At 35.2% G+C, this 27,601-nt stretch overlaps 1 protein-coding gene across 2 annotated transcripts in view; it reads left to right on the forward strand.

The window, feature by feature from the left end:
• Positions 1 to 27,601, forward strand: part of EYS (eyes shut homolog) — a 1,930,870-nt gene that overhangs the window by 524,110 nt on the left and 1,379,159 nt on the right. For both annotated transcript variants that reach the window (XM_030928557.1, XM_030928558.1), the window contains exon 11: positions 13,894 to 14,015. In XM_030928557.1, the coding sequence (XP_030784417.1) occupies positions 13,894 to 14,015 (122 nt within the window). The remainder of the gene's footprint in view (positions 1 to 13,893; positions 14,016 to 27,601) is intronic.

Consider the following 27,601-nt stretch of genomic DNA (forward strand, 5'->3'; position numbering starts at 1 on the left):
TATTCTACATTTATGCCACTTATTCTGTTCCCCATTTTGTGTTCATTGAGATAATCTTATAAGCTTTATTTTTATTTCTAGAATCCAAAATGATATCATACAATAAGGTCCATATTTTTGTAACTATGATTTTTAAAATATCATTTAAGCTAAGATTGCAAAATCACAATTTAACTGTATTTACACAACAACAACAATAAAATTCAGAACTACTAAACAATTAGCAAACATACGCACACAGGGTATACATACAGGCTTTACTAAAGGTAACCTTAGAGGAAATATGAGACAGTTTTAGTAGAGAACCGTTAGAAGAACATGGTCTTTTAAAAAAGCTTCTAAACAAACAAACCAAAAAACAAAAACCAACAAACAGAAAAATCTCTTATGCTTCCTTCACTTCAAAATACATTGTTAGTGATTGAGTTGTTCCTACCAAAATTATGTTGTTGCCCTAATCACTTAGTACCTTATTGTAATAATGTGACCTTATTTGGAAATAGGATCATTTCAGATGTAATTTTTTAAATTAAAATGAGGATATACTGGAGTAGGTGGGCCCTTATCCAATATAACTGCTGTCCTTAACAAACGGGAAAATTTAGACACAGAAAAATATTAAGAGAGACCTCAATGTGAAGATGAAGGTAGAGATCAGGGTGATGCTTCTACAACTATGGGATGCCAAAGATTGCCAGAAAAACACAGAAAGCTAGAGAAGAGAAATGGAACACATTTTCTCTTACAGCCCTCAGAAGGAACCAACCCTGCCAAGACCTTGATCATGGACTTCTAGACACCAGAATTGTCAAACACTAACTGTCTGTTGTTTAAGCCACCCAGTTTGTGGTACTTTGATATGGTTGCCCTAGCATACCAATACATACATATATTATACATCTATGGGAATACAGTGCATTTTTTTTTTTATCAATCACAGAAAAATAGACATAAATGCTCTCTTATTTCTAGTCCAGAGTAGAATTATCTTTATGGGCATTCTCCCATCAAAGACCACCAGAAATTCACCTGTCATTAGACAAACTTGAGTTTATTGGCTCCATACTATGAAGAAACAGCACACCATGAGGAATTTTGGATCACTTTGTTGAGAGGATTTCAACAGAGGCTTGAGATTCAAGCTTGGGTTTAGTGACTCTGGAGATGGTTCCAGGAAGTTTGGCCTCTACTCTACACTGAGAGTTACAAAGGAGAGTATTTTTAAAATTGTTATCTCAAAGGTGGAAGAAACAGATCCAGCTAAAACTTTAATTGGTTTAAAAAAAAAAAAAACTGTAGAAGAGATAGGAAAAATGAATCTAAGCCATTTTGTGGTTTAGACAGCTTTATTGTTTTCGTCTGTGCTCAGATATGAGTGTGGAGTGATATTATTTATATTATGTTCCTTCATGAGTACAGACCTTGTCTGATTTTGGTGTTCCATAAAATTGTTTATGCTCAAAAGAAAAGCACCAGGGTCATATTATGCAGCCAGTTCAGCTTAGCTGATACTGGTGGGGCTGCTTCATTGACTCTCAGTTTAATTACTCACAAAATATTTTACTAACATGAAGAAGTGATAAAAATCAATTCATTTGCTATTTAATCAGGTCAAGAAAGAACATACATGAACATGGGTATTAATGTTTTATTTATTCATACTTGAAGGTATGCTTTTTAAAACAAAAATTATTTAAAAGAGTAAATCATAAAATTAAAATGAAAATAATTGACTTCGTATGTTTGCATTCAACCTGGAAAGGGAATTTGCTTTCTCAGAGTAAAATAAATAAATAAATAATATATTCCAATTTATGACAATATTTGTAAAATGCGTCTGTAACATTTGCCATTAGCATTTTATTTCCAAAGGTTATGTGGAAAGTGGGGTTATTTCCATTGCTTTCTGTCTCTCTAATCATTGCGAGATTTGAGAAGAAATTTGTCCAACTTAAATAGGAGCTAGGAAGCTGGGAGGGAATGGGATAGGGAGAGGGAAAAATGATGTCTCCCCATAAAATTCATCACTCAGACTTCCTTGGTTTACATAAAATTTCTCAATGATAGATAACAGCAACCATCTCTGGTCTTTTGCAATGCACAGAATATCTACCACTTAAAGTCCCTTAAAGATATACAATGTCCATTACCACTTAATGTCCCTTAAAGGTATACAGTATTAGCTAGATCTTCGTTTAGTGAAAAGGACTCTTTTCTTAGAACTTTAGTATATGAATAATGAGTTTTATGAAAAATATAAAGAGAATTAGGACTCATGTTGAATATGTTGAGGTATGCTCCATAAAGAACTGTTTACCTGCTATATGTCCTTTGATATTACTGCAGAAACAGGATTTATACTGTCCAGTCTAATCCTTTCATGTTTTTATTGCTGATTATAGAAGTTGGATGACTTGGTTCTACTTTACTTAACTTTGTAGTGGATTTCACTAAGCCTTCTGTCATTTACACGTCATACATGATGTCTCTTGTGTGGAAAGATTGTCTCTACCCTATTATTTACTCGCTTTTAAACTACTGTGTTTCTCTAAATATCTGAGTTTTTGTTATCACTTTAAACATTTTAAACAGCAGATTTTAAGTTTGTCTAAATCATGAGAAACTAAAATTCAAGCTACTAGACTCACATGAAGACATGCTTGACATTTTCACAGTTTTGTAAACATCTATATCCACTTATAGCTCTTAAAACAGCAGTGTTCTTTAAGAAGTTTAACATATGAATGTATGAAGTTTATCATAATGAACTTGATATCGAAAGTCATCCATCCAGTGGAAAGTCCATCCATCCATCCATTTTAAGTGCAAAGGGGGTTTCACCATGTTATCCAAGCAGGTCTTGAACTCCTGACCTCAGGTAATCTGCCCAACTCGGCCTCCCAAAGTGCTGGGATTACAGGTGTGAGCCATGGTGCCTGGCTTTTTTTCTTTTTTCTTTTCTATTTTTTTCTTTTTTTTTTGATGTGAAGTCTCGCTCTATTGCCAGCCTGGATTGCAGTGGCACAATCTCAGCTCACTGAAACCTCTGCCTCTGGGGTTCAAGCAATTCTGCTTCAGCTTCCTGAGTAGCTGGGACTACAGGAGTGCACCACCATGCCCAGCCAATTTTTTTTTTTTTTTTTTTTTTTAAGTAGAGGTGGGTTTTCACCATGTTGGTCAGGATGGTCTCAATCTCTTGACCTCATGAACCATCCACCTCGACCTCCCAAAGTTCTGGGATTACAGACGTGAGCCAATGCACCCGGCAGTACAATTTCAGTGGGAACCTCAGTATTTTTGATTTTCTGAGTTGATGACATCATTGTAAAAATCTAATAAAAAACGGGTTCTTAATTGTTCCTACCAAATATGTACGCAAATAAAATGTGCTTTAGCTTCTTAACATTAATTTGAGAGAATATAGTTTTCAGCAAATAAAATTTCAAGGAAATAAAGAAGCATTATATATATTTTTAAATACAACTAAGAAATACAATACAATGTGATTCTCTGTAAGGAGACCAACCATACTTTATAGCATTTTTAGGAAGCCTTTCAACAGTTCCTCAGTGTGCACCAGGTTTAAGTTCCATAGATCACAAAGCCTTTTAGGATCTTGTCCCAGCCTATGGAGATGTTATTTCAAATTAGTGAACTTCATTTAACACATCCCAATTTTCATCACAAATTAGCGTAATAACTAACACATTACATATTAACACAAGCATCTTTGAAATTGGGAAGAGTTTTTCACAATAATGATGTCTTAAACACTTTATCGGATTTTAACTGTCAATTTTTGGTCTCTGTATTAGTTTCCTATAATGGCTGTAACTAATTTTCATAAACTTAAAACTGCACAAGTTTATTATTTTATATATTTGGAGGCCCAAGTCTAACATGAGGTAGTTGTTGTAGGGTTGTGTTGCTTCTGAAGACTTCTATTTTCTTGCCTTTACTAGATTCTAGAGGCTGCCTATATTCCTGGGCTCGTGACCCCTCCTTGCATCAATCCAAACTCCAGCTTTCATCTTGATGTCTCTCCTTCCTCCTTTAAATATCTTTCCTCTCTCTTATAAAGGCCCTTGGAAGACCCAGTTAGGGCCCACCCAGATAAAATAGGATAAGCTTACCACATAAAAATCCTCAATTATGTCGCCCGGGCTGGAGTGCAGTGGCCGGATCTCAGCTCACTGCAAGCTCCGCCTCCCAGGTTTACGCCATTCTGCTGCCTCAGCCTCCCGAGTAGCTGGGACTACAGGCGCCCGCCACCTCGCCCGGCTAATTTTTTGTATTTTTAGTAGAGACGGGGTTTCACCGTGTTAGCCAGGATGTTCTCGATCTCCTGACCTCGTGATCCGCCCGTCTCAGCCTCCCAAAGTGCTGGGATTACAGGCTTGAGCCACCGCGCCTGGCTACACATCTGCAAAATCTTATCGGCCACATAAGATAGCACTCACAGGTTTCCAGAATTAGGAGCTGGATATCTTTAACGGGGAGGTAGTGAAGGGAGTGGGAGGGCATCAGTTTTTCTATGACCCTTAATGGCACATAAAATAAACTCCCTTAAAGTCGGTGGCATATTATAATTCCTTAAATGTGGTAATGCATCTCCTTCTTCCCTGCATTTTCTGTTCCACTCACATTGATTTGTTTTCAGTCTCCTGAACTTTCTCACCTTATGGCCCTCATCCTTCTAGAAAGCTCTCCCCATCCCCTTCTGTATCCCACACATCTAACCTCAATAATGTGTGATGATTCCTTACGGATCACTCCAAATATCACCTGTTCAGTAGGCTTTCCAATAGCACTGAAGATGTCTTAGTTGGCCTTATATTTGACTGTGTTACTTTTCTGTGCTGAATAACAACTAATCACAAGCTTATATATTTAATACAAGTCACATTTTTTATTTTACAATTTCTGCAAGTCGGAAATCTGAATGGCTTAACTGAGTTCTCTACTCATGGTCTCACAAGACTGAAATCAAAAGGTTGACCAGGACTGTGAGCTAATCTAAGGCTCATGTTTCTCTTTCAAGCTCACTGGCTGTTGGTAAAATTTAATTCCTTGTGATTTTAGAACTCTGGTCTTTCTTCCTTACTGGCTGTCTAGAGTGTTCTCGGCTGCTGCAAACCACATGCCGTTCCCTGTCTCATAGAGATTTATAAAATACAGCTTTCATTTGCTTCTTTGAGGCAAGTAGGATAATGCCTCTGACTTCTTTCAAAGTCTTACCTGATTTAGTCAGGCACACTCAAGATAATGTCTCTTTTGATGGACTCCCTTATGATTCTGGGACTTAATTATATCCACAGTCTTGTCTTTTCTTCCAAAATTATTATTTACTTCCGTAAATAATTACGGGGTGACATTCAATTATATTCACATATCTTACCCATGTTGATTTATTTATTTAAGAGATAGAGTCTCACTTTGTTTCCCAGGCTGGAGTGCAGTGGCTCAATCACAGCTTGCTGCAGCCTTGACATCCCAAACTCAAGTGATCCTTCCATCTTAGCCTCCCAAGTAGTAACTGGGACTATAGGTGTACATCACCACCTCTTCACACCTCTAGGGGTCTCACTAGTCTCAAACTTCTGGCCTCAAACAATCCTCCCACCTCGGCCTCCCAAAGTGCTGGGAATACAGTTGTGAGCCACTGCACCCAGCCTCACCCACATTTAAAGTGAGGGAATTATGTATGGTATGTACACTAGTGGTGGAGATCTTGGAAACCATATTGGAATTCTACTCACATAATGACTCTTTAGCACAGGAAATTGACCATGTTTACCACTTATTGCATTTCCTTACTTGCCTATTTGAAACCATCATTGTTCTTTTAAACACCTGCCCCCCACCTCCCTCCCACATCTATCACAGTGCTTGCCACGGAATAAGGGCTCATTACATATTAGTATAATGAAATACACAAATCAACATAATATGGGGGTGCAGTGAATTCATGTGTGTTCTGTAAAAGAAAATATCATGAGTATTTTCTCATATACATTGTTGTTCAGCTACATAATGTTTATAATGTACAAAATTATTTACAAAGCAACAGCTAAATTAACCCACTAGCAAAGCAAAACACCTAGTGTCACAATTAAATATTTAGCAGTAGGTAATTAGAAAGAAAGGGTATGCATGGGAACTTTTCATTAAAGACGATTCATGTTTTTCTGCATGAGTAGAAGATGTTTATTCAATGCAGTTTCCCTTACTTCACAAAACACTTTGATTATGATAAAATAATATTGAGAAATGTATTACTTGCAATACATTTCAATCTCATAATAGTTTCAGAAAAAGATCTTGTTTCTATTTGAATTCTCCATACTGCTAAGCATTGCTCTTGCAAAAAGTAGCCACTTAATAGTTTTTATTTTTTAATTTTTTTTTAATTGAAGGACATTTTTATTTTTATGTTCTTGGGAAGTAATTTTTTATTTTCACTTATTTTTATTTTTTATTTTTATTTTTATTTTTTTGCTGTACTTGGAAATTGAAGTACTGAGTATCTCCATTTTGATACAGTTTTATTGCTCTTATTTTATGGACACTAATGATATCAGTTTGGTGCCTTTACTCTACACATTGTTGATATCCTCAGCAGCTTCTAGGCAGGCCCTCTTACTATTTTTCTTGTGGTCAGAATTGGGAGAGTCACAGGGACACTGGGATTTTATAATTTTTCAAAGTACTATGGTACTTCTCAACTTTGAAAACTTAATCCCTTATCCTAAGTCTTTGTGTTATACCCTTTTCCCTGTACTTGTGAAATTACTGAGAAAACCTAAGTAGTTCAAGGACTTAATGATGACTGTATATTTTCTGCTTTAAAGTATTCAGCCAGGCCTTTTTAGAACCTATGTTTGTACCTATATACTATACATTTTAGTGAATAAGTGACATTATTTTTAAATACTTTCCAAATAGCTAACATCTAATTATTTTTACTATGCCTAGAAAACTGACACTCAAGTAATAATTTTGCTTTGTTGAAAAAGTTTGTGCTGCTTATACTGTGCTTTTTGTCTGATACGGTTTCTCTTGAATCAAACCATCCTATTTCTTAAATACTTGTGTACATTTCACACTTTGGCAATCACTTTATGCAATTAGATTTTCTGAGTAAAATATAAAAAAAATTCAGGACTGAAGTATTTCTATTAAGATTAGATGCTTATTATAATGTTCTTTTATCATTTATTTGTTTTGAGAATAGCAAGAAATCCATCAAACAAAGCTTACAGTGGTAGCAACCTCCAGGGTACCAGAAATAAAACATAGGGAGCATCAAATTGTTAATAATCTACTTTCTTAATTGCAATGTCTTCAGAGAACATTGTTGAACAAGAAGTGGGAAGTATGAAGAAACAAAATATAATTTTTTAAAATGCTGTCACTTATCATTGCTACCTGCTGGTACTTTGTTAGATGAAGCACAGAAATCATAAATAACATTTATTTCTTAAATCGTAATGTAGAGGGAAAGAGAGAGAGTCACAAGCATAATATGGAAGATAATAGAGAATAAATTGGATGCATTTATGCTGAAATATGCCAGGTGAATGACAGCAGTTGCAAGAATTGGTTCATTTGATAAGCACTGGCATTTTGATTCTTTCTTTTCCAAGTCATCACTGTGAATTTGGGCCTTGCAAAGCTAGTAATCCTTGTGAGAATGGAGCTGTGCGTAAAGAGAAAATGGATTTGGAAATGTTTCCCCTTGAGTTCCAGTGCCAGTGTGCCAGCTTTGCAGGTCCACGCTGTGAGATCAATGTCAATGAGAGCAGTTCCAGCCCTTGCCTGCGTGGATATTGCTATGACAGTGAGTTCCTTCAGTGGCTGCAATTGTAGTAGAGCAGACCAATGTAGAATCTAACATAGTAATGGGAGAGTTTAGGATTTAACCAGGATTATTTACTGACTTTAGCCTGGCTTGAACATCAAAGTCAATGTCAGTTATCTTCACTAAGTACCCCCAATTTCTGACAAATCCATTCATATTTTTGTGAGTGCAGCAAACGAGGAAATCTGATGAAATGTGACTTTTCCTTTCTTGTGTGAGAATTAGCTTTTGAAAATTTGTTTGAAATGGTAGAATTTTAAAAAATATTCACTCTTAGGCATGAGAAAGCATTGTTTACAATATTCAAAATAACATTAGTTTAGCCTATTTTATACATATACACCTCACACGCGCACACTTCTTCCTACTGAAATTTATATTCCTAAAAAATATAAATTTATAGAGGAAAAAGACAGGAAGAAAAGAAGGAAAGAGGGAAAAGTAAGATGGAAACATGGATTTTTCTGTGGAAGAATATGCCTAAAATGGGTAATTTTGTTGAGACACAGGAAAATGAAATGACATTATACACAGAATGTGGCTGAAGCATGAAGAGGAGAAACAGAAATAAACAAAGGTCTAGAAGGGTGTTGCAAAAAAGTATCTTATTTGTTTTTAACTCACCTTCTTTAAAACATATTTCTACATGATCCCTCAGTATATGAGTAAATAGTTAAAATGAAAACCTCATTTCAATAGAAAGTTGTATTATTGTCTTTTTATTTAGAAATAGTAGGATTTAACTCAAATTTTAAATTTGTTTCTTAAAACAAGTGCTCTGCAAATAAAAGCCAACATCAAGGCAACTGAATTTTGTAAATTGGGGGAAGCCACCCAGATTTAAAACAACACGTAGTGGTGGGGTCCCAGCAAACTGAAATATCTATGTAGATACTAATATCATGTTAATGTTCTAACATGGTGCCAGCTAAGCAAAACAGTTCCGTGGACTATATGCCATCTTTTTGCTGCTCTTGATATAATCACCAAGCTATTATTTTTGTTCCAGACTTTGGGACTTCAAAGATTGTATTTTAAAATTTCTGAAATTCTCAAATTACCTTGAAATAAGTCAGTATTGTATCATTTCTGAGCTCAAACCCACAGGTATCTGGTGAGGAATGATACTTAAAAAAGATTCATGTCTTTTTAACTATCGCATGGCTGAGAGAGAAGTTAGAGGTTTTTTGTTTTTGAAATACGTAGGCAGCCCTACTATAATGACTACATATAGGCAATTTAAATTTAAATTGTTCACATTGATTAACAATGTATTATATTTGACTTTTAGAAGTTCTTTGTAAATATTTTAATGTATACTTTTTCCAAGATAAGAAAATGCAGTTTATAATATGTTACTTATAATGCAATACTGCCTATTAAAATGTTTGATACCACAATACATTATGGGAAATATAAAATTTGAATACCTAACATATTAATGTATTTCATCATACAATCATTCATAATATATTTTGGGCCCCATCTAAGGATATTTAGGTACCAGGGAACCAAAATATTTATTAAAATTTATATCACATATGTAGAATGTTATCAGAATGAAACTAAGACACTAGATTCTTCATACTTTCTCTAAAATAAAATAGTGTGGGAAGCTAAACTTTCTGAATTCTAGTTAATAGTGATACAGACAGGAGACAGGGAAATACTGGTTAGAAGAAGGTAGTTCCCTGGCAAAGGTCGCATCCTCAAGCCTGGATAACCATGGCCATACATGAGAACAGGCATTCCTGTTTTTCCACCCAAAAAGTTGCCTTTTGCCTGCCATGCTCCCTATCCTGTACCCATATAAATGCTGAACCCCAGACGCCAGAGTGAACCGGAAGATGAGCGGATAAGACAAGCAGACAAACAGATTATGCAGCAGCGAAAGAGAGAAGAGGAGGAACATCTGAATACAAAGAGGAGTTCAGGAGTGGTCAGAGAGGAGTTTGGCCACTGTACGGCCCAACTCCAGGGAAAGATTATCTTCCCACTCCATCCCCCACTTGCACTTCCCCATCCATCCTGCTGAGAGCCACCTCCACCACTCAAGACCTCTCATCCATCCTTTACGCCCATATGTGACCCGAATCTTCCTGGATGCTGGGCGAGAGCTCAGGATACAGAAAGCTGTCACACTGACCCTCTGCCCTTGTGAAAAGACAGAGGGTCCATTGAGCTGGTTAACCCTTAAAGCCATCTGCGGACAGCAAGGCTAAGAGAACACTGTAACACTGGGGTTTCAGGTACCCATCCCTAGACACTACCACAGGTCCAGAGCCCAAAGCGCTCACCCTGGACTCTACACCTGCCTATCTGCGTGGTCTCCCTCCCCCAAGGGGTTTTAGCAGCTGCACAACTGAACAGGCCAGTCACACCCCTGTTGCGTGTCCTGCAAGAGGGATCAGAGAGCTCTACCATGTCAACAGTACTTATTACAGGACTATATATGAGAAAACACATGTATATATGTGTGTTTGTGTGTGTGTGAGTCTGTAAATCTCAAACACCATTATACGGTTGTTCACCATTTTGTTGCTACAGGGTTTTTTGTTTTGTTTTGTTTTGTTTTGTTTTTTGAGATGGAGTCTCACTCTGTCTCCCAGACTGGAGTGCAGTGGCATGAACTAGACTCACTGTAACCTCTGTCTCCCAGGTTCAAGCAATTCTCCTGCCTCAGCCTCCTGAGTAGCTGGGACTACAGGCATGTGCCACAAGCCCAGCTAATTTTTTTATTTTTAGTAGAGATGGGGTTTCACTGTGTTGGTCAGGCTGGTCTTGAACTCCTGACCTCAAGTGATCCTCCCGCCTCGACCTCCCGAAGTGTTGGGATTACAGGTGTGAGCCAGCATGCCCAGCCTGCTGTTACAGTTTTAAAATACCTCTGTATATTCCACCAAAAAGTTTTATCACATTTCAAACTTTCGTTCAGTACAACCAGTATATATGATGTCTGGTACATAGTTAAGTATAAAATGAATAATACATCCAGACTCATAGAAGGCCTATTTTAAGAAAATTTGGCCTCAAAATAGTAGCATGAAATATTTACAAACACAGACTAATACCAATGACGTTGAAATAGGAAATGTTCCTTTGTCCCTCTTGCAGGGTGTGTGACAGGAGGAGTGGCTTGCTTCCTCAGTGCTCCATTCCTCTAGGAGAGTATATAGATGGGCAGGATGTGGGGCTCTGACTCTACATCCTGAGGATGTGAGGTGGATCTGTGTAGGGGTGAATGTTTACAGCTCCTGAAGCCCCAGTGGACGTGTGTTAAAGGGTGCTCATTTAGTTTTGCTCTTTTAGTTTTGCCATCTATAGGCAGCTTGTGTTAACCAGCTCAGTTAGACCCTCTACCTTGTCACAAGGACAGAGGGCTCTCTGTATACTAGGTTCTTGCCTTGGTGTACCAGAAGAATCAGATCACATCTGGGCTTGTAGAATGAGTGCAAGGTTTTATTGAGTGGAAGTAAATCTCAGACAATGGGAGCTAGAAGGGAGATAGTTTTCCAAGGGAAAACCTCAGACTGCTCGGCGGCCTGGGCTCTCCTCTGACTGCCCTGACAAAACTCCATGTCCTTCTGGGACTCGGTGGCCTGCCAGCATGCCGGTGCTTGTCGGGGCATTCCTCTTGATGTCCAGCCACCTATGTGTTCCTCCGCTGATGGTACACCTCTTAATGTCCAGGTACACTGTGTCTTCTTCCCCTGATGTGTTCCTCACTACATCCGGACACGTGTCTCTGCCTGCTAGGGTCTCCGGGGTTTTTATAGGCACAGGATGGGGGTAGGGTGGGCCAGGGTGGTCTTGGGAAATGAAACATTCTGGCATGAAGGCAGGAGTACCAATCCTCACCTAGGTCCATGGGGATGGAGCCCTAGCCAGGGACCATGCCCTCCTCTACCCAGCACTTCCCTTCCCCCTTCTGTATCATTTAAAAAGACCACACTCCCCCCATCCCAGCACTTCCATATCACAGTGACTAGTCGCTGTTAAAAACAACAACAACAATCCAGAGCAAGACTATGTGTGTAACATGTCTTTCCTATGAAATGGTTATTGGCTATCACATAGCCCCATAGTTAACAAATTACATGTGAGAAAAACCCTCTACTTTTTGTTACTTTGTTTTAAATATTTAAATTGTTTCTATCTTCTTTGCAGTATCCAATTTCCCTTTGGTATCCAATTTAGTTCTCTAGGTTCTCTTCTGGCACTTAGTCCATTTAGTGATTTTTATTCCAGAATAAAGTATTAGAAACACGTTCCTCGTCTGTATTAATCTATGTTAGAAACACATTTATTGACAGTAAAAGCATGCTTTATTTTTTTTAACAGTCTGTTTCCAGATACTTTGTTTGTTCAAAGTTACCTTTTGTTGTCCTTCGCCTTTCATGTAATTTATAATTTGTCTTCATAGAACATGTAACATCAATGCTGAAAGTTCATTTGACTCCAGTTGTCTGTTACTTGTCAGAATGCATCATTATCCAAACTTCAATAATAACCATAAGTGTAATTTTAAATATTGTTGTGATTGATGACACTCCACAATGTCTTAATTATATATTGTATAATATGTGGTTTTAATCTGTTAAAATACAAAATACCGTGTGTAACACAGAAAGAAGCACAGATTGACATCATTTTATCACATTAATTCATTTACAAATATATGTTTATTAATAATTTGTAGTCAATGATAGGTTAAAAACTAGGTGCTAGATAAAAAAAAGAAAGTACAACAGAAGTAAAATCCTGTCTAAGGAGCTGCCTATTCTTGTGTATTTCACTAGTCTCTTATGGATGTCTATGACTACCCTGTTCTCCTTAGAGGCCCTAGTTACATATGTTGTGCAAAACGTGGCTGCAGAAATCTAGAAGCTGGATAAATTTCTTACAGTGCATTAAAAATGTTTTTGCCACTGAAGACCTAAGCATTTAATGAGAGTAATAGCAAGTACATTCACAGAGGCGTAATGGCAGTATAGATTTCATGGTAAATCTCAGGGATAATGAAGAACTCAGGGACGGACTGTAAGTAGTTATAAATTGGTGCCTGCTCCAACTGCAATTCATACTGTCACTACTTCCTTGAGAGGCTTCAGACACCATTCTTTTTCATCATTAATGGTAAAATGAAGAACAAATTTTGATCATTATTTTAAAAAGATTTTGATGAAACGTGAAAGCTCTTTTTAACTAAGACTTAAGTCGCTCATTATCAACTTCGAGATCACAATGCACTTTAATATATTCTGTCATACATAGAACTTTAACAGCTGAACAGTTAAGGTCTTGTTTATTAAACCTAAAACAACTTGGGAAGATTAAATGATACTAGAGTAACCTATTTATCATATATATTGTGTACTGCCAAAAACAAGAGAGAGCAAATAAAATTGCATATTTTCATTGTTGCTTTGCAAACTGTTACCAAATGTCCATTGTAATTGTTCTTATTTCAACTAATTGAAGTTTTATTATTATTATTATTATTATTATTATTATTATTATTAAGTTAAATAGAACTGGCCAGGCGCGGTGGCTCAAGCCTGTAATCCCAGCACTTTGGGAGGCCGAGATGGGTGGATCACGAGGTCAGGAGATCGAGACTATCCTGGCTAACACGGTGAAACCCCGTCTCTACTAAAAATACAAAAAACTAGCCGGGCGAGGTGACGGGCGCCTGTATTCCGAGCTACTAGGGAGGCTGAGGCAGGAGAATGGCATGAACCCGGGAGGCGGAGCTTGCAGTGAGCTGAGATGCAGCCGCTGCACTCCAGACTGGGCGACAGAGCGAGACTCTTCCCCACCCCCCAAAAAATAATAATAATTAAATAGACCTGAGTAAGATGGTTATTTAGAAAATATCATAGAGGACTATGTAATAGATTAAATATGATAATTCACACTTTATTTGGTTAAAAGCAAAATGTATAAATGATTATAGAATTTTAGACTAATTATCTTTACCTGTACTAAGGTTAAAGGAATGTTAAGAGTTTTCTCTTTTCTGTTGTTTCTAGCGGTTGATGGCTTTTCCTGCTTATGCAATCCAGGCTATGTTGGAATAAGATGTGAACAGGACATTGATGACTGCATCCTGAATGCCTTTGAGCACAATTCTACCTACAAAGATCTGCATCTCGTTAGTATCCACTGGTCTTTTATATACCTAAATGTGGACTAATATAATTTAACCCCTACCTACAAATAGAGTGAGCTTTTACCTGTGTGTTAGGTTAGTGTATATATATTACATGTGCTTACTTCTCAAGATTAGAAAACAGAAACTCAGGCAACATTGTTTTTATTTATTTATTTTTTTTTATGTAGTAAAACATGTTCTATTCTCCACTCTATACAGGTTGGCTTAAATATTATATAACAAATGGTTCACTTATTATATTCACAACTTGTGGCAATATTGAATCTGTATAAAATTTCAGAAATTATTCTGAAAGGCACTGTGTGAGTCTTACGGCCACCTATTTTTATCTACCTCATGGTATTACATTCACACATACATTTCATTATCATTATCTTAAATTCCACTCTGACCTCCATCTCATATCACGTATTTCCAGTCTCCTTCACCCATCGGTTGGTGGTGCCCCTTCAGTACATATTCATTTGTCACTGCCTTTGTCACAAGCATGTTCCATTCTGCCTTAAGCGATCTGTGACATGGTTGGCAATTGATTTGGGATCCCCTCTGGCTCCTCATTTCTCAGAAAGCCTGACATAAAAAATATCTACTCGAGGTGGACTCACTCACTGACTGGCTTCAGAAAATAAACAGCATACAACACAAGTCAATGCTACAATACTAACCCAGGCTTATAGTTTATTACTTAACAACAGAACTGATATTTGCAAGAGGACTATACTTGTTGAAATTAGAAAACAAAGCTTTGAAAGCAAACCTTTGAAAAGTCAAAATATGGTTTCAGTCAACACATATTTTGACTATCAGTGCACTGACATCATTTTTTTTTTTTTTTTTTTTACAACAAAAGGAACATTTGTGGTAAAGTGATTTTTCCCACAAGGACTGCAGATACCTAAAGGAATAACTGTAACTCACATTTAGGTATCCATGACCAGAAACAGAGTTGCTCCAGAGGTTGTCTAGCCACTTTTCAGGTATTTGTGGCTGTCTGGATGCTTGGTCTCTGTCCATGTCACATGCTTTATCTAAGGCAGTCATGTTAATCACATCCCATTCTTGTGGATTCCTTTAGAAATGGACATGCGACACTATGCTGGTCTCTGAGGTCTAAGGCAGTCATGTCAGTCACATACCACTCTTGGGGATTCCTTTAGAAATGGACATGCGACACTATGCTGGTCTCTGAGGTCTAAGGCAGTCATGTCAGTCACATCCCACTCTTGGGGATTCCTTTAGAAATGGACATGCGACACTATGCTGGTCTCTGAGGTCTAAGGCAGTCATGTTAGTCACATCCCACTCTTGGGGATTCCTTTAGAAATGGACATGTGACACTATGCTGGTCTCTGAGGCAAGGGAGGCACTCTTTCTGAGGAAAGATTTCCTCACCTGCTCTTAGAATGTGAGTAAGAAGTATGCCTGACCTCTTCATACCCTCTAACATCTAGATTTTTGTAGTTGCTGTTACCATTTTGAGGTCCTAAAGCAAGATGGAGGGTGTAGTAGATTAGACTATCACTATTAACCATTTAAATAATAATATAATAAACTATTAGTCTATTATTAGTGAGTACTCTGAAAACGGCAGATCCTAGAGATAGAAGAAATCTGGTCTGTGACCAACTGTTGAACTCTTGACTGAACTTCTCAGGTTGCCTGCCCAACCTCTGGACCTAATATATTTGATCCTTATGGCCTCTTGTTTAATATTGCTTAAGTCAGAGTTCCTTTTACTTGTAGGTAAATCGTCTAATGTAAACATCCATAATGTAATTAAGCTCTTTTTTAGGCTGTGATTTTGGCAGTGACTTCAGCAATAATATGAGTTTATTACACAAGAAAGAACCCCATACCTGTAATCATAAGAGTCCACTTATAGACCTGACACTGCCACAAATATTCTGTGGGACACTAAGCCAGGCATTTCACAAGCCAAGGAGTGCCACTTTAGATGCTGCCCTATACCAAATAACAGACCTTCCAAGTATATTATTGTCTCATTTATCTATTTTATGAATTGCCACTAAAAAGTTATTCCAACTAACTTTAGTATCAGTTTAAAATCTTGACTCCTATTTCCAGAAATTATGATAATAAGAATATGGGGTGGGGAGGGGAAGCAGAAAGAAACAGGTTGAAGAAGAGATAAAGTTCTCATCTTATTAACTGGTTTAAATATATTTTAACATAAGGAGACTATTGAAATTATCTAACTCCTAACTGTAAGTCATATATCAACTTCAAGAACAGAAATGTCATCATACTGGTGATATCCTTCCAAGAAAAGGTGTTATGGAGACCACAGATTGCTTAAAATATTAAAGTTCAAAGCATTTCATAACTTTCAGATATTGTGTCTGGGGCCTAAAGACTACCCTCAGGTTTGCTAATGTACAAGAATAACTGAGAAAAACTGCTTTACTTCTTGCTAGGGTTTATTCCAATAAAAGTTACAGATTAAAATTAGCGAAGGGAAAGACACATAAGATAAAGTCTAAGAGAAAGCAGGTACAATCTTCCAGGTGTTATTCTCCCATTGGAGTTGCATGAAAGTACTTGAAATATTTTCACAGAAACAATGTAGGGCAACATACATAAAGTGTAACCAACCAAGGAAGCTCCCAAAAGCCTTGTTGTCTATGGTTTTCCTTGTAGGTCAGTCACGATGACATGAAGCACCTGCGTAACTGACCTTAGCTAATCAGTCTCCAGCTCCTGCAGGCGCCGAGCTGATGCAGCATGGCCCAAAGCCCCAGGCATATATAAAAAAGGGGCTGCCAGCATAAATCACATCTAATTAGCATAAACTATTTGGCACAGCTCGAGGTCTCAGGTATCAAAGACATTATTATCCGTCAGGATATTCCAAATTCAGAGGTTATCTCCCAGGAGCCAGTGAAGGGCCGGTCCTTTCAATGGAATATATATAGGCCTGAGCCCTCAATTTTGACTTAACATTTTCTTGCACAAATTTCATGTTAAATATTACCTTTTTGTATATGAATAAATAGTATAATATTGGAAAACAATGCATGCTATAATAATAAAACAAAAATAGTACAAAGATACTAAGTCATATAAAAAGAGCTAAAACTCATATATTTAAGACAAAGCCTGGAATGGACATCATACATAATTTTTTGAGTTTCATATTTACTTGCTTTTAGTAACTCATTGGTAAAAGAAACACCATAAAATGCTGAAGCATTTGAATTGGAAGATAAAATTAGAAGGGCACAGAGTTGGATTTTTCTGCAGAATATTTAATACTCTTAAAAAACAGGAAGATGATTTATTTAATCTATAAAACATTCGCATTTGCCTAAAGAGTCACTGACCTGATTGTTGTATGAGCCAGACGGTCCAGATCAACCCAGGCAATCCCACTGACATGTGGCTTGCATCTTCTTTGAACCTGGCGTGTGTATAGCTTCAAATTAACATTTTTATATTTACAGCATTTTCTTTTGATTACATTGCAGCATCATGATGTTGAATTTAGACGAAAAGCAGAAAATAAGAAGACTTCAAATCCACTGTAGGAAATGATTTGTAACAATGAGCCAGTTTTCTTCTTTTCCTTTCTTTATGGTTCAGTAAATCTAAGAAAATAATAGGAGGAAAAAAGTAATCTTTTGAATGTCTAGCATATAATATAATACAAATGTTAAGAATGTGTATAGTAAGACCTATTCCCTAGTGCAACTTTGTTAGGTATATTTGAGAATAACTATTTCTTTGTGGTTAAATATGTATGATCAAATCAATCTAGTATTTACCCCTCTCATTTTAGTTTTGTTTTCCTCTGTATCTTACATGAATAATGAATGCTTAATTTTGATAACAGCAGAGGAAGCAAAAATAGTGCAGTAGAACTAATGTGGAAAGAACAACTCTGCAATATATAAATATACATACATATATATAACTATCACACACACACACATACATGTATACTATAGGTTTAACTTTTCCCCCAAACATTCAGATGCAAAGATAAACTGAATTTATATGTGTTCTAAAAAAAAATAAAACTACCTTTACCTTCATCCACTATATGGTTGAAAATCCATGTCAGTTATTTGAGAGTTGCTCATTTCCTTCCCTTGGGATTCCAGTAAACCCTGGGGGTAGATGAATACAGAATTAATGGGGAACAGCCATTGCTATACAGTTCATCTTGGCTCCTACTAAAATGCCTATATGGTATCTCCATTCTCCTTTCAAAAATATATTAATCTGTGAAATTATTTCAATCCTTGCCTATCAAATGTGGCTCCCAGGACCTTCTCTGTACCCTTGCCTTCAAGGGCATGATGCTTAGCTAATCGGTGGTCAGGTTCCAGTTGACCAAGTTGGAGCCACAAAAACCTCTAGGTTCTGTTCTCTCTCCAGAAATACAAACTCCCCATCAGTGCAGAATCAATCCAACTGCACTCTGTCCAAATACTAAAGCCTTCATTTCTTTCATACCCTCCTTCTCCATAAAGATTTGCTTAATCACATTTGTTGGAAATTAACACAGAGAATCTGACTCATATCAGAGCTTCAGAGTTCCAGAATTCTCAAAACACAAAGAGCCATCTAAATATGCCTAGAGAGAGGGAAAATTCAATTTTTGTAGGAAAAAAAAAGAGAGAGAGAGAGAGAGAGACAAAAGCACATTTAGTTCTAATTAATTTATTAGATTAGACATTTTAATTTGTTTATCAGTTTCTTCCATAAAATGTAGGAGCTGGACTCAGTTGTTCTAAAACAGGGAGTTGCTTTTGAAAAGACACATGCTTAAAATTCTGATTCAGACAGTGGGTCCAGGCATCTAGATAATTTATAATGCCTTGTGATTTTGATATGTACTTCTATTTGAAAATCTTTGAACTGGTTATCTAGATAGCACTTTCTAGCTCTAAATTTCTGTGATATTCTGAGTAAAGCACAAAGATTTCTATTTCATGTATACTGATAATTCACAATTTGTTTAGCTCCTTAAAAAAGAAATAATGGATGATCTGAAAAATCTGGAAAATGGTAAAACTGATTTATCCTCTCTGTTTTTAGCAGCATATTTCATGGCATCTTTCTTTCATAAGTACTATTTTCTTGTGGATTCCTCCATCTGTTTTAATGTTCTCATCTTCAATACAAAAGGAATAAAATCTATTTTTTCTATTCCAATCCTTTTGTAAGGGAGATAATAATATATGGCTTTCTCCTCACTATTGTAATAACTTAGTGAAGTGTTAGTCTCCCTATGTATTGGCATTTACTAATCAGAAAATCCATACATGAAATTATAGCTTTTCTTAGAGGCTGGATATAATGTTTCAAATCATTATGAGAGTATTAAAAATAATCAATGACTGATTAATTATAATGATATCTAAAAGGTTCGCTTAAGTCTGTTGATTAAATCTCTTGTTGCAGCATCATCAGTAATTATTATGCAGCCAAAACTTGAACTAAACCTTGATGTATTAGCTAACTTCCAAACCTATTGTTAGAAGAGGCACTGCAGTGACTAGGTAACAGAAAATAAAGCTTTTTGGTCATGCCCATTTTAAATAGCCTGCTATGTTTATATAGAATAAAATCTGCCTACAATTTATTACTCAGATCTCTACTTTTGATTATACTGATCTTCCCTTTAAGAATTTATTGAACATAATTTAATGTTACATTTATAACTATAGTTAACTATGATGGGGTCAGCTTTCTATCATTTCTACAATAAACTAGATTATGGAATTCTTTTCTCTGTATGCTCTAAGACTAAAATAGAACTTAAGTTCACTCATCTGATGACCTGTATAATTATCTTAGTATGTTCTCCCTCAATTGTCAGTTTTAATCATAGTTACTGTGCCTATCTGAAGCAACCTCATTCCTTCCCTTTTAAACTACTGTTTTGAACCTATGATGGCTCTGAAACTGATGATTAAATTTATTAAGATTACATGCAAAATAAAAGCAAACAGAACCTGAGAAAAAGACTTGTTGATTCACCTGAGTAAACAAGTATGTGAGCTTCAATGCGTTGGACTTCAGAAATCTCCTCTGGAAGCTGAAACATATTTTCCCTTCTTTCTTATTCCAAGATTCATTACAGAGAAGAGAGGTTTACAGATGGCTGAATTTTGAGGTTTAAGAAATCCATGAAGCAGTATTGAATTTCATAAATAATATGTGAGGACATAACAGATCACTGAGAGGAATTTTCCATTTTCAGATTTTCTAACAAAAGTCAGCGCTTTCCAGAAATTATCTAGCTTAAAAATGATTTAGAACTGATTGAATACTATTTCCATTTCCAATATTAGCCAAAGTGCATAAAGAAATGAATTTATTTTGAAAGAATTATGAGACAAATTAAGCTTATTTCAAAACAAATACTGCACTTTACCATTATTATTTGTGATATTTGCATAACTATAAATGGGACTCATCTCTGAACTTCAAAATTTATTTCTGAGAAATCAATCAATAGTTACATTCTACAGTAATTCCACTTTTTTTCGTAGAAAACCTTTTATATGCCATTAATATAGATACCAGTTTTAATTAGTTGACCATATAAAAATTGGTTCTAAAAACTGCTATGTTGTGTACACTGTGTTCATATCATGCATTTAAGGGGATCATAGAGCAATAAAATGACACTTTCTTTCAGAACATATTGATTTTAGCAATTTATTAACTTAATAGCCTTTAAAAGGTAGTAGATCCTTTATTTCCATCAGTAAATAACTCCATTGTGTTCTAAGTCTCTGTTTATTTCTAACCACCTCATTTGTCTGCAGGAATTTTATTAAAAGTAAAAAATAAATAGGACATTTAGGATTTGGCAGTTGATAGATAAATGTGTAAACAAGCATATGTGCAAGTATGCATGTACATTTGTGTGTACCTACACAAAAAAGAGAATATGTGTATCTCTCTTCTTTAGTTTTCTGCCAACTGTCCTATGATAAATAAGAGTATAACACTTTTCTAAAATCAAGTTCTTGAACTGAAACCAGTTATTTCCTACAATAAACCTGCCTTGGTTATAGTGTGTGTGTGTATGAAATATATATTCTATATTATATTTTTATATTTATAAGAATTATATAATACATAAATTATAATATATTATAATTTATATATAAGAAATATGTAATTTATAAAATGTCATGTATAAAAATAAAATTTTTATACATTGCATACTTCTTAAGTATAAACTATGTATGATATAGTATAACATAATATAAAATTTTATATTACATGTTTCTCATATATATTATAGTATGCATTATATATATAGTATATATATTACAGCAAGCCAGTAAATAGTCTCTTTCTGTAAATTGATGAAGAACATTGATTTGAACTGATAGAGAATGATCTATGGCATCATCTTTTCTACAGTAGGGTTAAATTTTGTAGTGTGCTCTTTAATACCAAAAGTCTGCTTATAGAAGTGAAGAGGGCCTTTGGGATAGATAACTTTGGCTTCACTAGCTGTGTTACCTTGAACAAGTCATTTAACCTTTCTAAGCCTCAGTCAGTTTTAATAATGAACATATCAATAGCAGGTACTCTGTGGAATTGTTACACAAATTAAATGTAAAATACTTCATGTATTTTACTTTATGTTAAATCTATAACCTAATGTCTGTCCCATACAAGGCATTAATAGATACATACCATGTTATATGATGATTATAATGATTTAACCATGGTACAGATAGTGTTTGTCTGAGTTGAGCTAAAGCTCTTACATTGATTTGCCAAGCCAGGGTATTTTACTCAAGGGTATGGAAGTGAGCTGTAATTCAGTCACTTCTGTGTTAAAAATAATTTCTTTACTGATGGTGGGTTTCGATGTTAATATATTTTCATATCAAATAATAGTATATAAGCTTATATTTTTACATAAAAACTTTGAAGAAAGTACAAAATAAAATACCTATTATGAAGACTGCTTACTCTTAATATTTTGCCAGGGTTTAATTATTTATTTTAACCACTAATGTCAATTCTCTGAGGATGAGGTTATGCTTTATAATATTTTAAAAAATTATATCCTTAAGGCTGAGTTATGACAATGCCTGAAACATTGCAGATTGCTGAGAGAGAGAGAGAGAGAGAGAGAGAGAGAGAGATGAGAGAGAGAGAGAGAGAGGGAAAGGAAAGAAGGAGAGAAGGAGGGAAGGAGGAAGGGAAAAAGAAAGGAAGGAAAGAAGAATTGAATGGTCAGGTGTTTACCTATATCTCTTTAACATTTTTTGGATTTTCTCATAGAGTAAGAAACTCACAGGTCTATGCCCAGATTCCAGACATTTCCCAGATGCTGATAGCATTTGTTTGACATGATACCAGATGCTGAGGCTCTTGGGCCACCTTTTAAGGCTTGCTGTGAGATTGCTACATTTCTGCTGAAATGCTCTGCATCTGATAGACACAAAGCAAAACACCTCAGCTTGATCTCTCTCTCTCTTCAGTTATCAAGCCTTTAATCTGGCTAAGTCCACGTAAATCTTACCAGTGGCACAGCCTTTTAGGTCAGTTTCCCTGGTTTACGTTGCTGGTCTTTTTGTGCCCTCTCAGAGCAAGAAAATCTCTCTTCCTGTAGCTGCTGTGCTTAAAAGACTAAGATCAAAACTTTGCCCTACATTCTTAAAAAAGCCTGAAACAAAAACTCGAAAGAGACCAATGGGATTGGTGTAGATATAAATGTGGATGAGTATATTAAATATCATGTTAAACATAATATATTTAATACAATAAGTATATTAAATATAACACTATATTAAACAGAAGTGTATTAAATACGAAAATGAATTTACACATACATGTAGGTTTAGAGTGTTATTACCAATTCTATGATTTTTAAAATTATTATTAATATATACAATCAAGGACTAGTTTGTTTTTCAGAACATATAAATCCCGCTTTGTTCTGAGGTGTGTCTTTCCAGGATGTCTTTTATAGTTCACTGGTATATTATAGAAGATACATTTCACAGAGAAAAATGTAATGTTCATAGAAGTGAAGCAAGTTTCACAAGGAGACACGGAAATGTACAGCACAAGTCATGCCTCCCCCAGGATTCCCTTTCTGTCCTACATATGCTGTACCTCTGAAAGGATCAGACCTTGAGTTCAGCTGCCCACAGGACTCACAAAACTAGGAAGGACAAGGATTTCAAGAGCAAATCAGTCTTTCGGAGTCTCTACAATACCCCAGAATCACCTGTGCCACTTATAAACTGCATTTATATTTGGGATTCCCCCTTTGGGGATTCTGATTTAGTGAATAGAAGGTGAAGTTGAGACTCTGTGTTTTAATATCCTCCACAGAGAATTCAGTTGCAGAGCCATAGTGCATAAGTATTGGACTGTGCACAGCCACAGTAATTTATGTTTCCAAGCATTTTATACGCAGCATTCTGCACCCAGCCAATGCTCATCTGCATGGAAGCTTACACTGAGAGGTGTAGCAAGAACCTGATGATTCAGGAAATGGTCTACTAAGAGCCACACAGATTGAAATACAAGTAAAAGCTACTTGTCACCATAATAACTAGAGTTGAAGGGAATTTAGAACTAGAATTGTAAATATATTGATAATAAAACATAACAAAATCCAAAACTTATGAAATCTTTTTCTAAGGATATAGACCTCTGGTCACTTCTCCCAAATAGTATCACTACTGCACTTTTGCATCAGAAAGGTGATGTTCTAATGGGAAGAGAGAGTACTCTTTTCTTAAGGTTTGCCAATTCAATTAGCCTAATCAACAGATTTCTGTCATTTGCCACCAAAGTTTTTCTTTAGGCTTCAATATAATAAAATTGAATAGACAAATCAACAACTGCACTAGAATTTTTGGTCTGAGTTTATATATGTATCTCCTGAGACAAACTAAACACATTTCTAAAATACATCAATTTTAACTAAAACTAAAATTTAAAATTAATACTATAAAATGGTGAAGAAATATAATGTGCAAAACATTTTAAATTTACCATGTATTTGTCTAACTGTAATTTGGCCCTTACAATTGTTTCTAAAAGGAGACAATTGGATGAATAAAGGACCTAATACACTCAAATAAAAAGTAAAAACAAACCATAGTAAGTGTTATTATAATTTTTGTGTAGATATTTGGGAAACATTGCAGGAAACACCATGAAGTATTAGTAAAAATTAAAATTCATAGGACTGTCTTAACAGTATACGTCTTAAAGGATCTTCCAATAATTCAAGGCAGTTAAGTTGTGAAATAAAGTGAATTTATTGTATACTGCCTTTTCATTCACCTTGCTGTGAATGATATTTATACAATAGACATAGGAATTTGTGTTATTTACATATGTGTATATTTTATTTGCTATATTAGATGAAAATTATAGAAAAAATATAGATGTAGCAAAGGAAATGAAACAAGATTTCCTTGAATAATAAGCCTGTCACCTTCTGATAAATGTTTTTCTTTTTTTCTCTACATTCTTTTTAAATCATTATTCTTTTCTTATAATGAAAATAAAGGTATACCTTAATTCCTTTGTGGATGGGAACATAGGCTTACAAAGCCCTTTATTTGCTTGAATATTGAGAAATAGAATAAACAGGTTTAAAAAAGTTATCCGATGTAGAGTCTTCCATATGATAATGATAAATCAAAACTTGTTCTCAGTAAAAATTGAGATATGAGTATGGAGGGCTGTGATAGAACATAGCTGGATTCTGGAAAACGTGATAAGTAGAAGCAACTGAAGAGAGCAGACTGCTGGACAGTTGTGGCAGAACAGGCATATATCTAAAGAGCTGGGTCCGACTTCCGCAGTTAGTTTTTATACAAATCTTCTGAACCCTCTTTTAAACATATATATTCTACACTTGCTCTGGAATATAAATTTAGTCTAAGATTGCCAGATTTAGCAAACAAAAATACAGGTGTCCAAATATTGCATGGGGCATATTTGTAGTAAAAGAATCAATTTTTATCTGAAACTCATATTAATTGTGTCCAATAGTTTGTCTAATAACCCTAATTAAATCAGACTTTATTTTAAAGACATTTATTTTTCAGTCACTGTATAACTGTTAGGATATTCTTATCTTTTTGTAAAAAAAAGGTTTTTTAAATTTTTAGACCTCACAGTTTGACTTAATTTCAATAAAAGAAGATAAAATTGTTCTAAGTGAATTCTTTTAGAGCAGCTTAGAATATGGGGTTGAGCAAAATATCATAGAGGAGGAAGAATAAAATAAAGAAGGCATTACTCCCTCATTGTCTAGACTGACAATTTAGCTAAACAAATAATGACATTGCCTGAGGTACTTCCTGATAGGTTTAATTAGTCAGATCCCCAAATAATTTGCTACTTCTCATTATTCATTCAACTGACAAATTCTCTTTTTGTTACTTGAGTTCAAAAAGAAGAAATTACAGCCCTAAGCAAAGTCATAACATTTGTATTGGTTAAGACCTTTCACAGGCTTGTGGAAATATTTTGACAAAGATGGTCTTCAGTGGCATCTGCTTTTTTTTTCAGGGATGACATGTGATTGCATCAGTTAAATTGCTACAACCAGGACCTATTCATATAAGGCTTGTCCTACATCGGCATATTCATAAAACAGGAGCTAATTATTAAATATTTACAAAAGATTGTACCAGAAAATTAATATATGTCAAGAAAATTAATATATCCCCATAGGTATTCATTGTCTGATTTTCAGCAAGTGTTTTAGATTGTCTGAATGTTAAAAAGAGGTTTATTTGTACTTTGTTAAAGGGAGGCAGAATCTCAAAAATCCTTGAAAGTCAATAATTTCCAGAAGCTAAGAAAGAAACTTTTATTTCTGTTACAAGAAACTGATTTTGCTACGATAAGACTGCTGGAGGGATGGATGAGAATAAAACCTGTATCGTATCAGAGAAAGAAGTTCACTAAGAAGATATGTGCCTGGCTGCACTGTAAGGGAGAGGGAGATCAGTTGTCTTTATTGGGTAGGACATATTACAAACCCATCATAAATAAATTTACAATTTAAAATAGTCTCTTCTATCAATAATGTATAGCTAGCTAATTCTTTCATATTTTCAAATGATGTCATTGTCTTGTCTTTCTTGCACACCAAAATTGATTACAGAACATTGAACTTCCTTTTTTAATTTTGTATGTAATTATTTAATGACATTTAAAAATCTGAGTGAAAAATTATACATGTTCTTTTGTAGACAGTTTAGAAAGATACAGAAAAATACGATTTTTTTAAAAAGTCATTTCAAATCTTACTACCAAGACAGTCATTATCAGTATATCCTTCTTCACAAAAATGTTGCAGAAAATATTATCATATATCTTTTAGTTTTCAGTTGGTAGTTTGGTAACCTGTCAGTCCTTTAGAAGAAAAGCCATCCATCCAGTGGGAGAGTCAGTCTATAATGGGTCATCTTTGCTTCTACATGATTGGAAGGGAGATGTCAAGGGTAGTTTATCTAGAGGCCCAGAGACTATATCTGACCTCAGAAGTCCAGCTTGCATTTCATTAGTTGGTCTACAAAGTTTTAAGTTTGAATCACTTTTCAAAATTTAATAATGGACAAATTTCATCACATAAAAATCAGGATTTTCATTTTCTTTTGAATAATCAGATCTCCTAATTCCAGACGGAATTCTAATACAAATAGGATTCCTTGGGTTGAGTAGTCTCTACCTACTTTAGACAGTGCTCTACTTTACTGCTTCCTCAGTTTACTAAATAAAGATGCTCTACGCCAGGTGTTTAAGAGCTTGGTGTTTAAATGCTACAAAGTCATGAAAACTGGTGCCAAAGACTGGTCTTCCTAGACTCATGGTTTTATGACTGTTCCGTTAAGGAATAGAGTACAGGAGATTATCTCACCATGTTTAAAACAGGAAGAAATAACCACAAAATTGAGTCTTAAAACTTAGCAAAAAAAAAAAAAAAAAAAAAAAAAAAAAAATTACCAAGAAAATGTTCATCTCTTGTTGGAAAATCAGCATATCTACTTCATAGTAACCTCATTAACACATACTAGTACAACAGAAGTAAAAAGTAGGAGGAATCCTTAAATGGGCTTTATAATAGTATCCAAATATCTTTAAATAATGATTTAAATTATAATAGTTTTTAAAAATATTATGTTGGAAGCGTCATTGTTTTTCAGTAGAAACATCAAAGTATAAGTTGTGTGTGTGTGGTGGCGGGGAATACTGGTTGTATAGACTCAAATGAGTGAAGCTGTATGTATTTATTATCTGTCTATTTATCCTGACACAAATAGCTCATAGGCTCCCTCATTTCTTATATCCACCCTGAAATATTAGTAGATTAATTGACATAATGCGGTTATCTATCTTTTTTATGTTTTCACTAGATAAGAAGTGCACTCTACTGAGACAGATTCAGTTAATTAAATCACTCTTACTTCATATTGTACATTATTCTGTTTAGGAAGTGTAGCAATCCTGTTGACATTTTGCCCATAGATGACCTCTTTCAAAGCTAATTCCTATTCAGTGGTACTCTGTAAGTAAATCAAAAG

The sequence above is a fragment of the Rhinopithecus roxellana genome, chromosome 4 (assembly GCF_007565055.1).
Source record: "Rhinopithecus roxellana isolate Shanxi Qingling chromosome 4, ASM756505v1, whole genome shotgun sequence".
In the NCBI taxonomy this organism is placed as follows: domain Eukaryota; kingdom Metazoa; phylum Chordata; class Mammalia; order Primates; family Cercopithecidae; genus Rhinopithecus; species Rhinopithecus roxellana.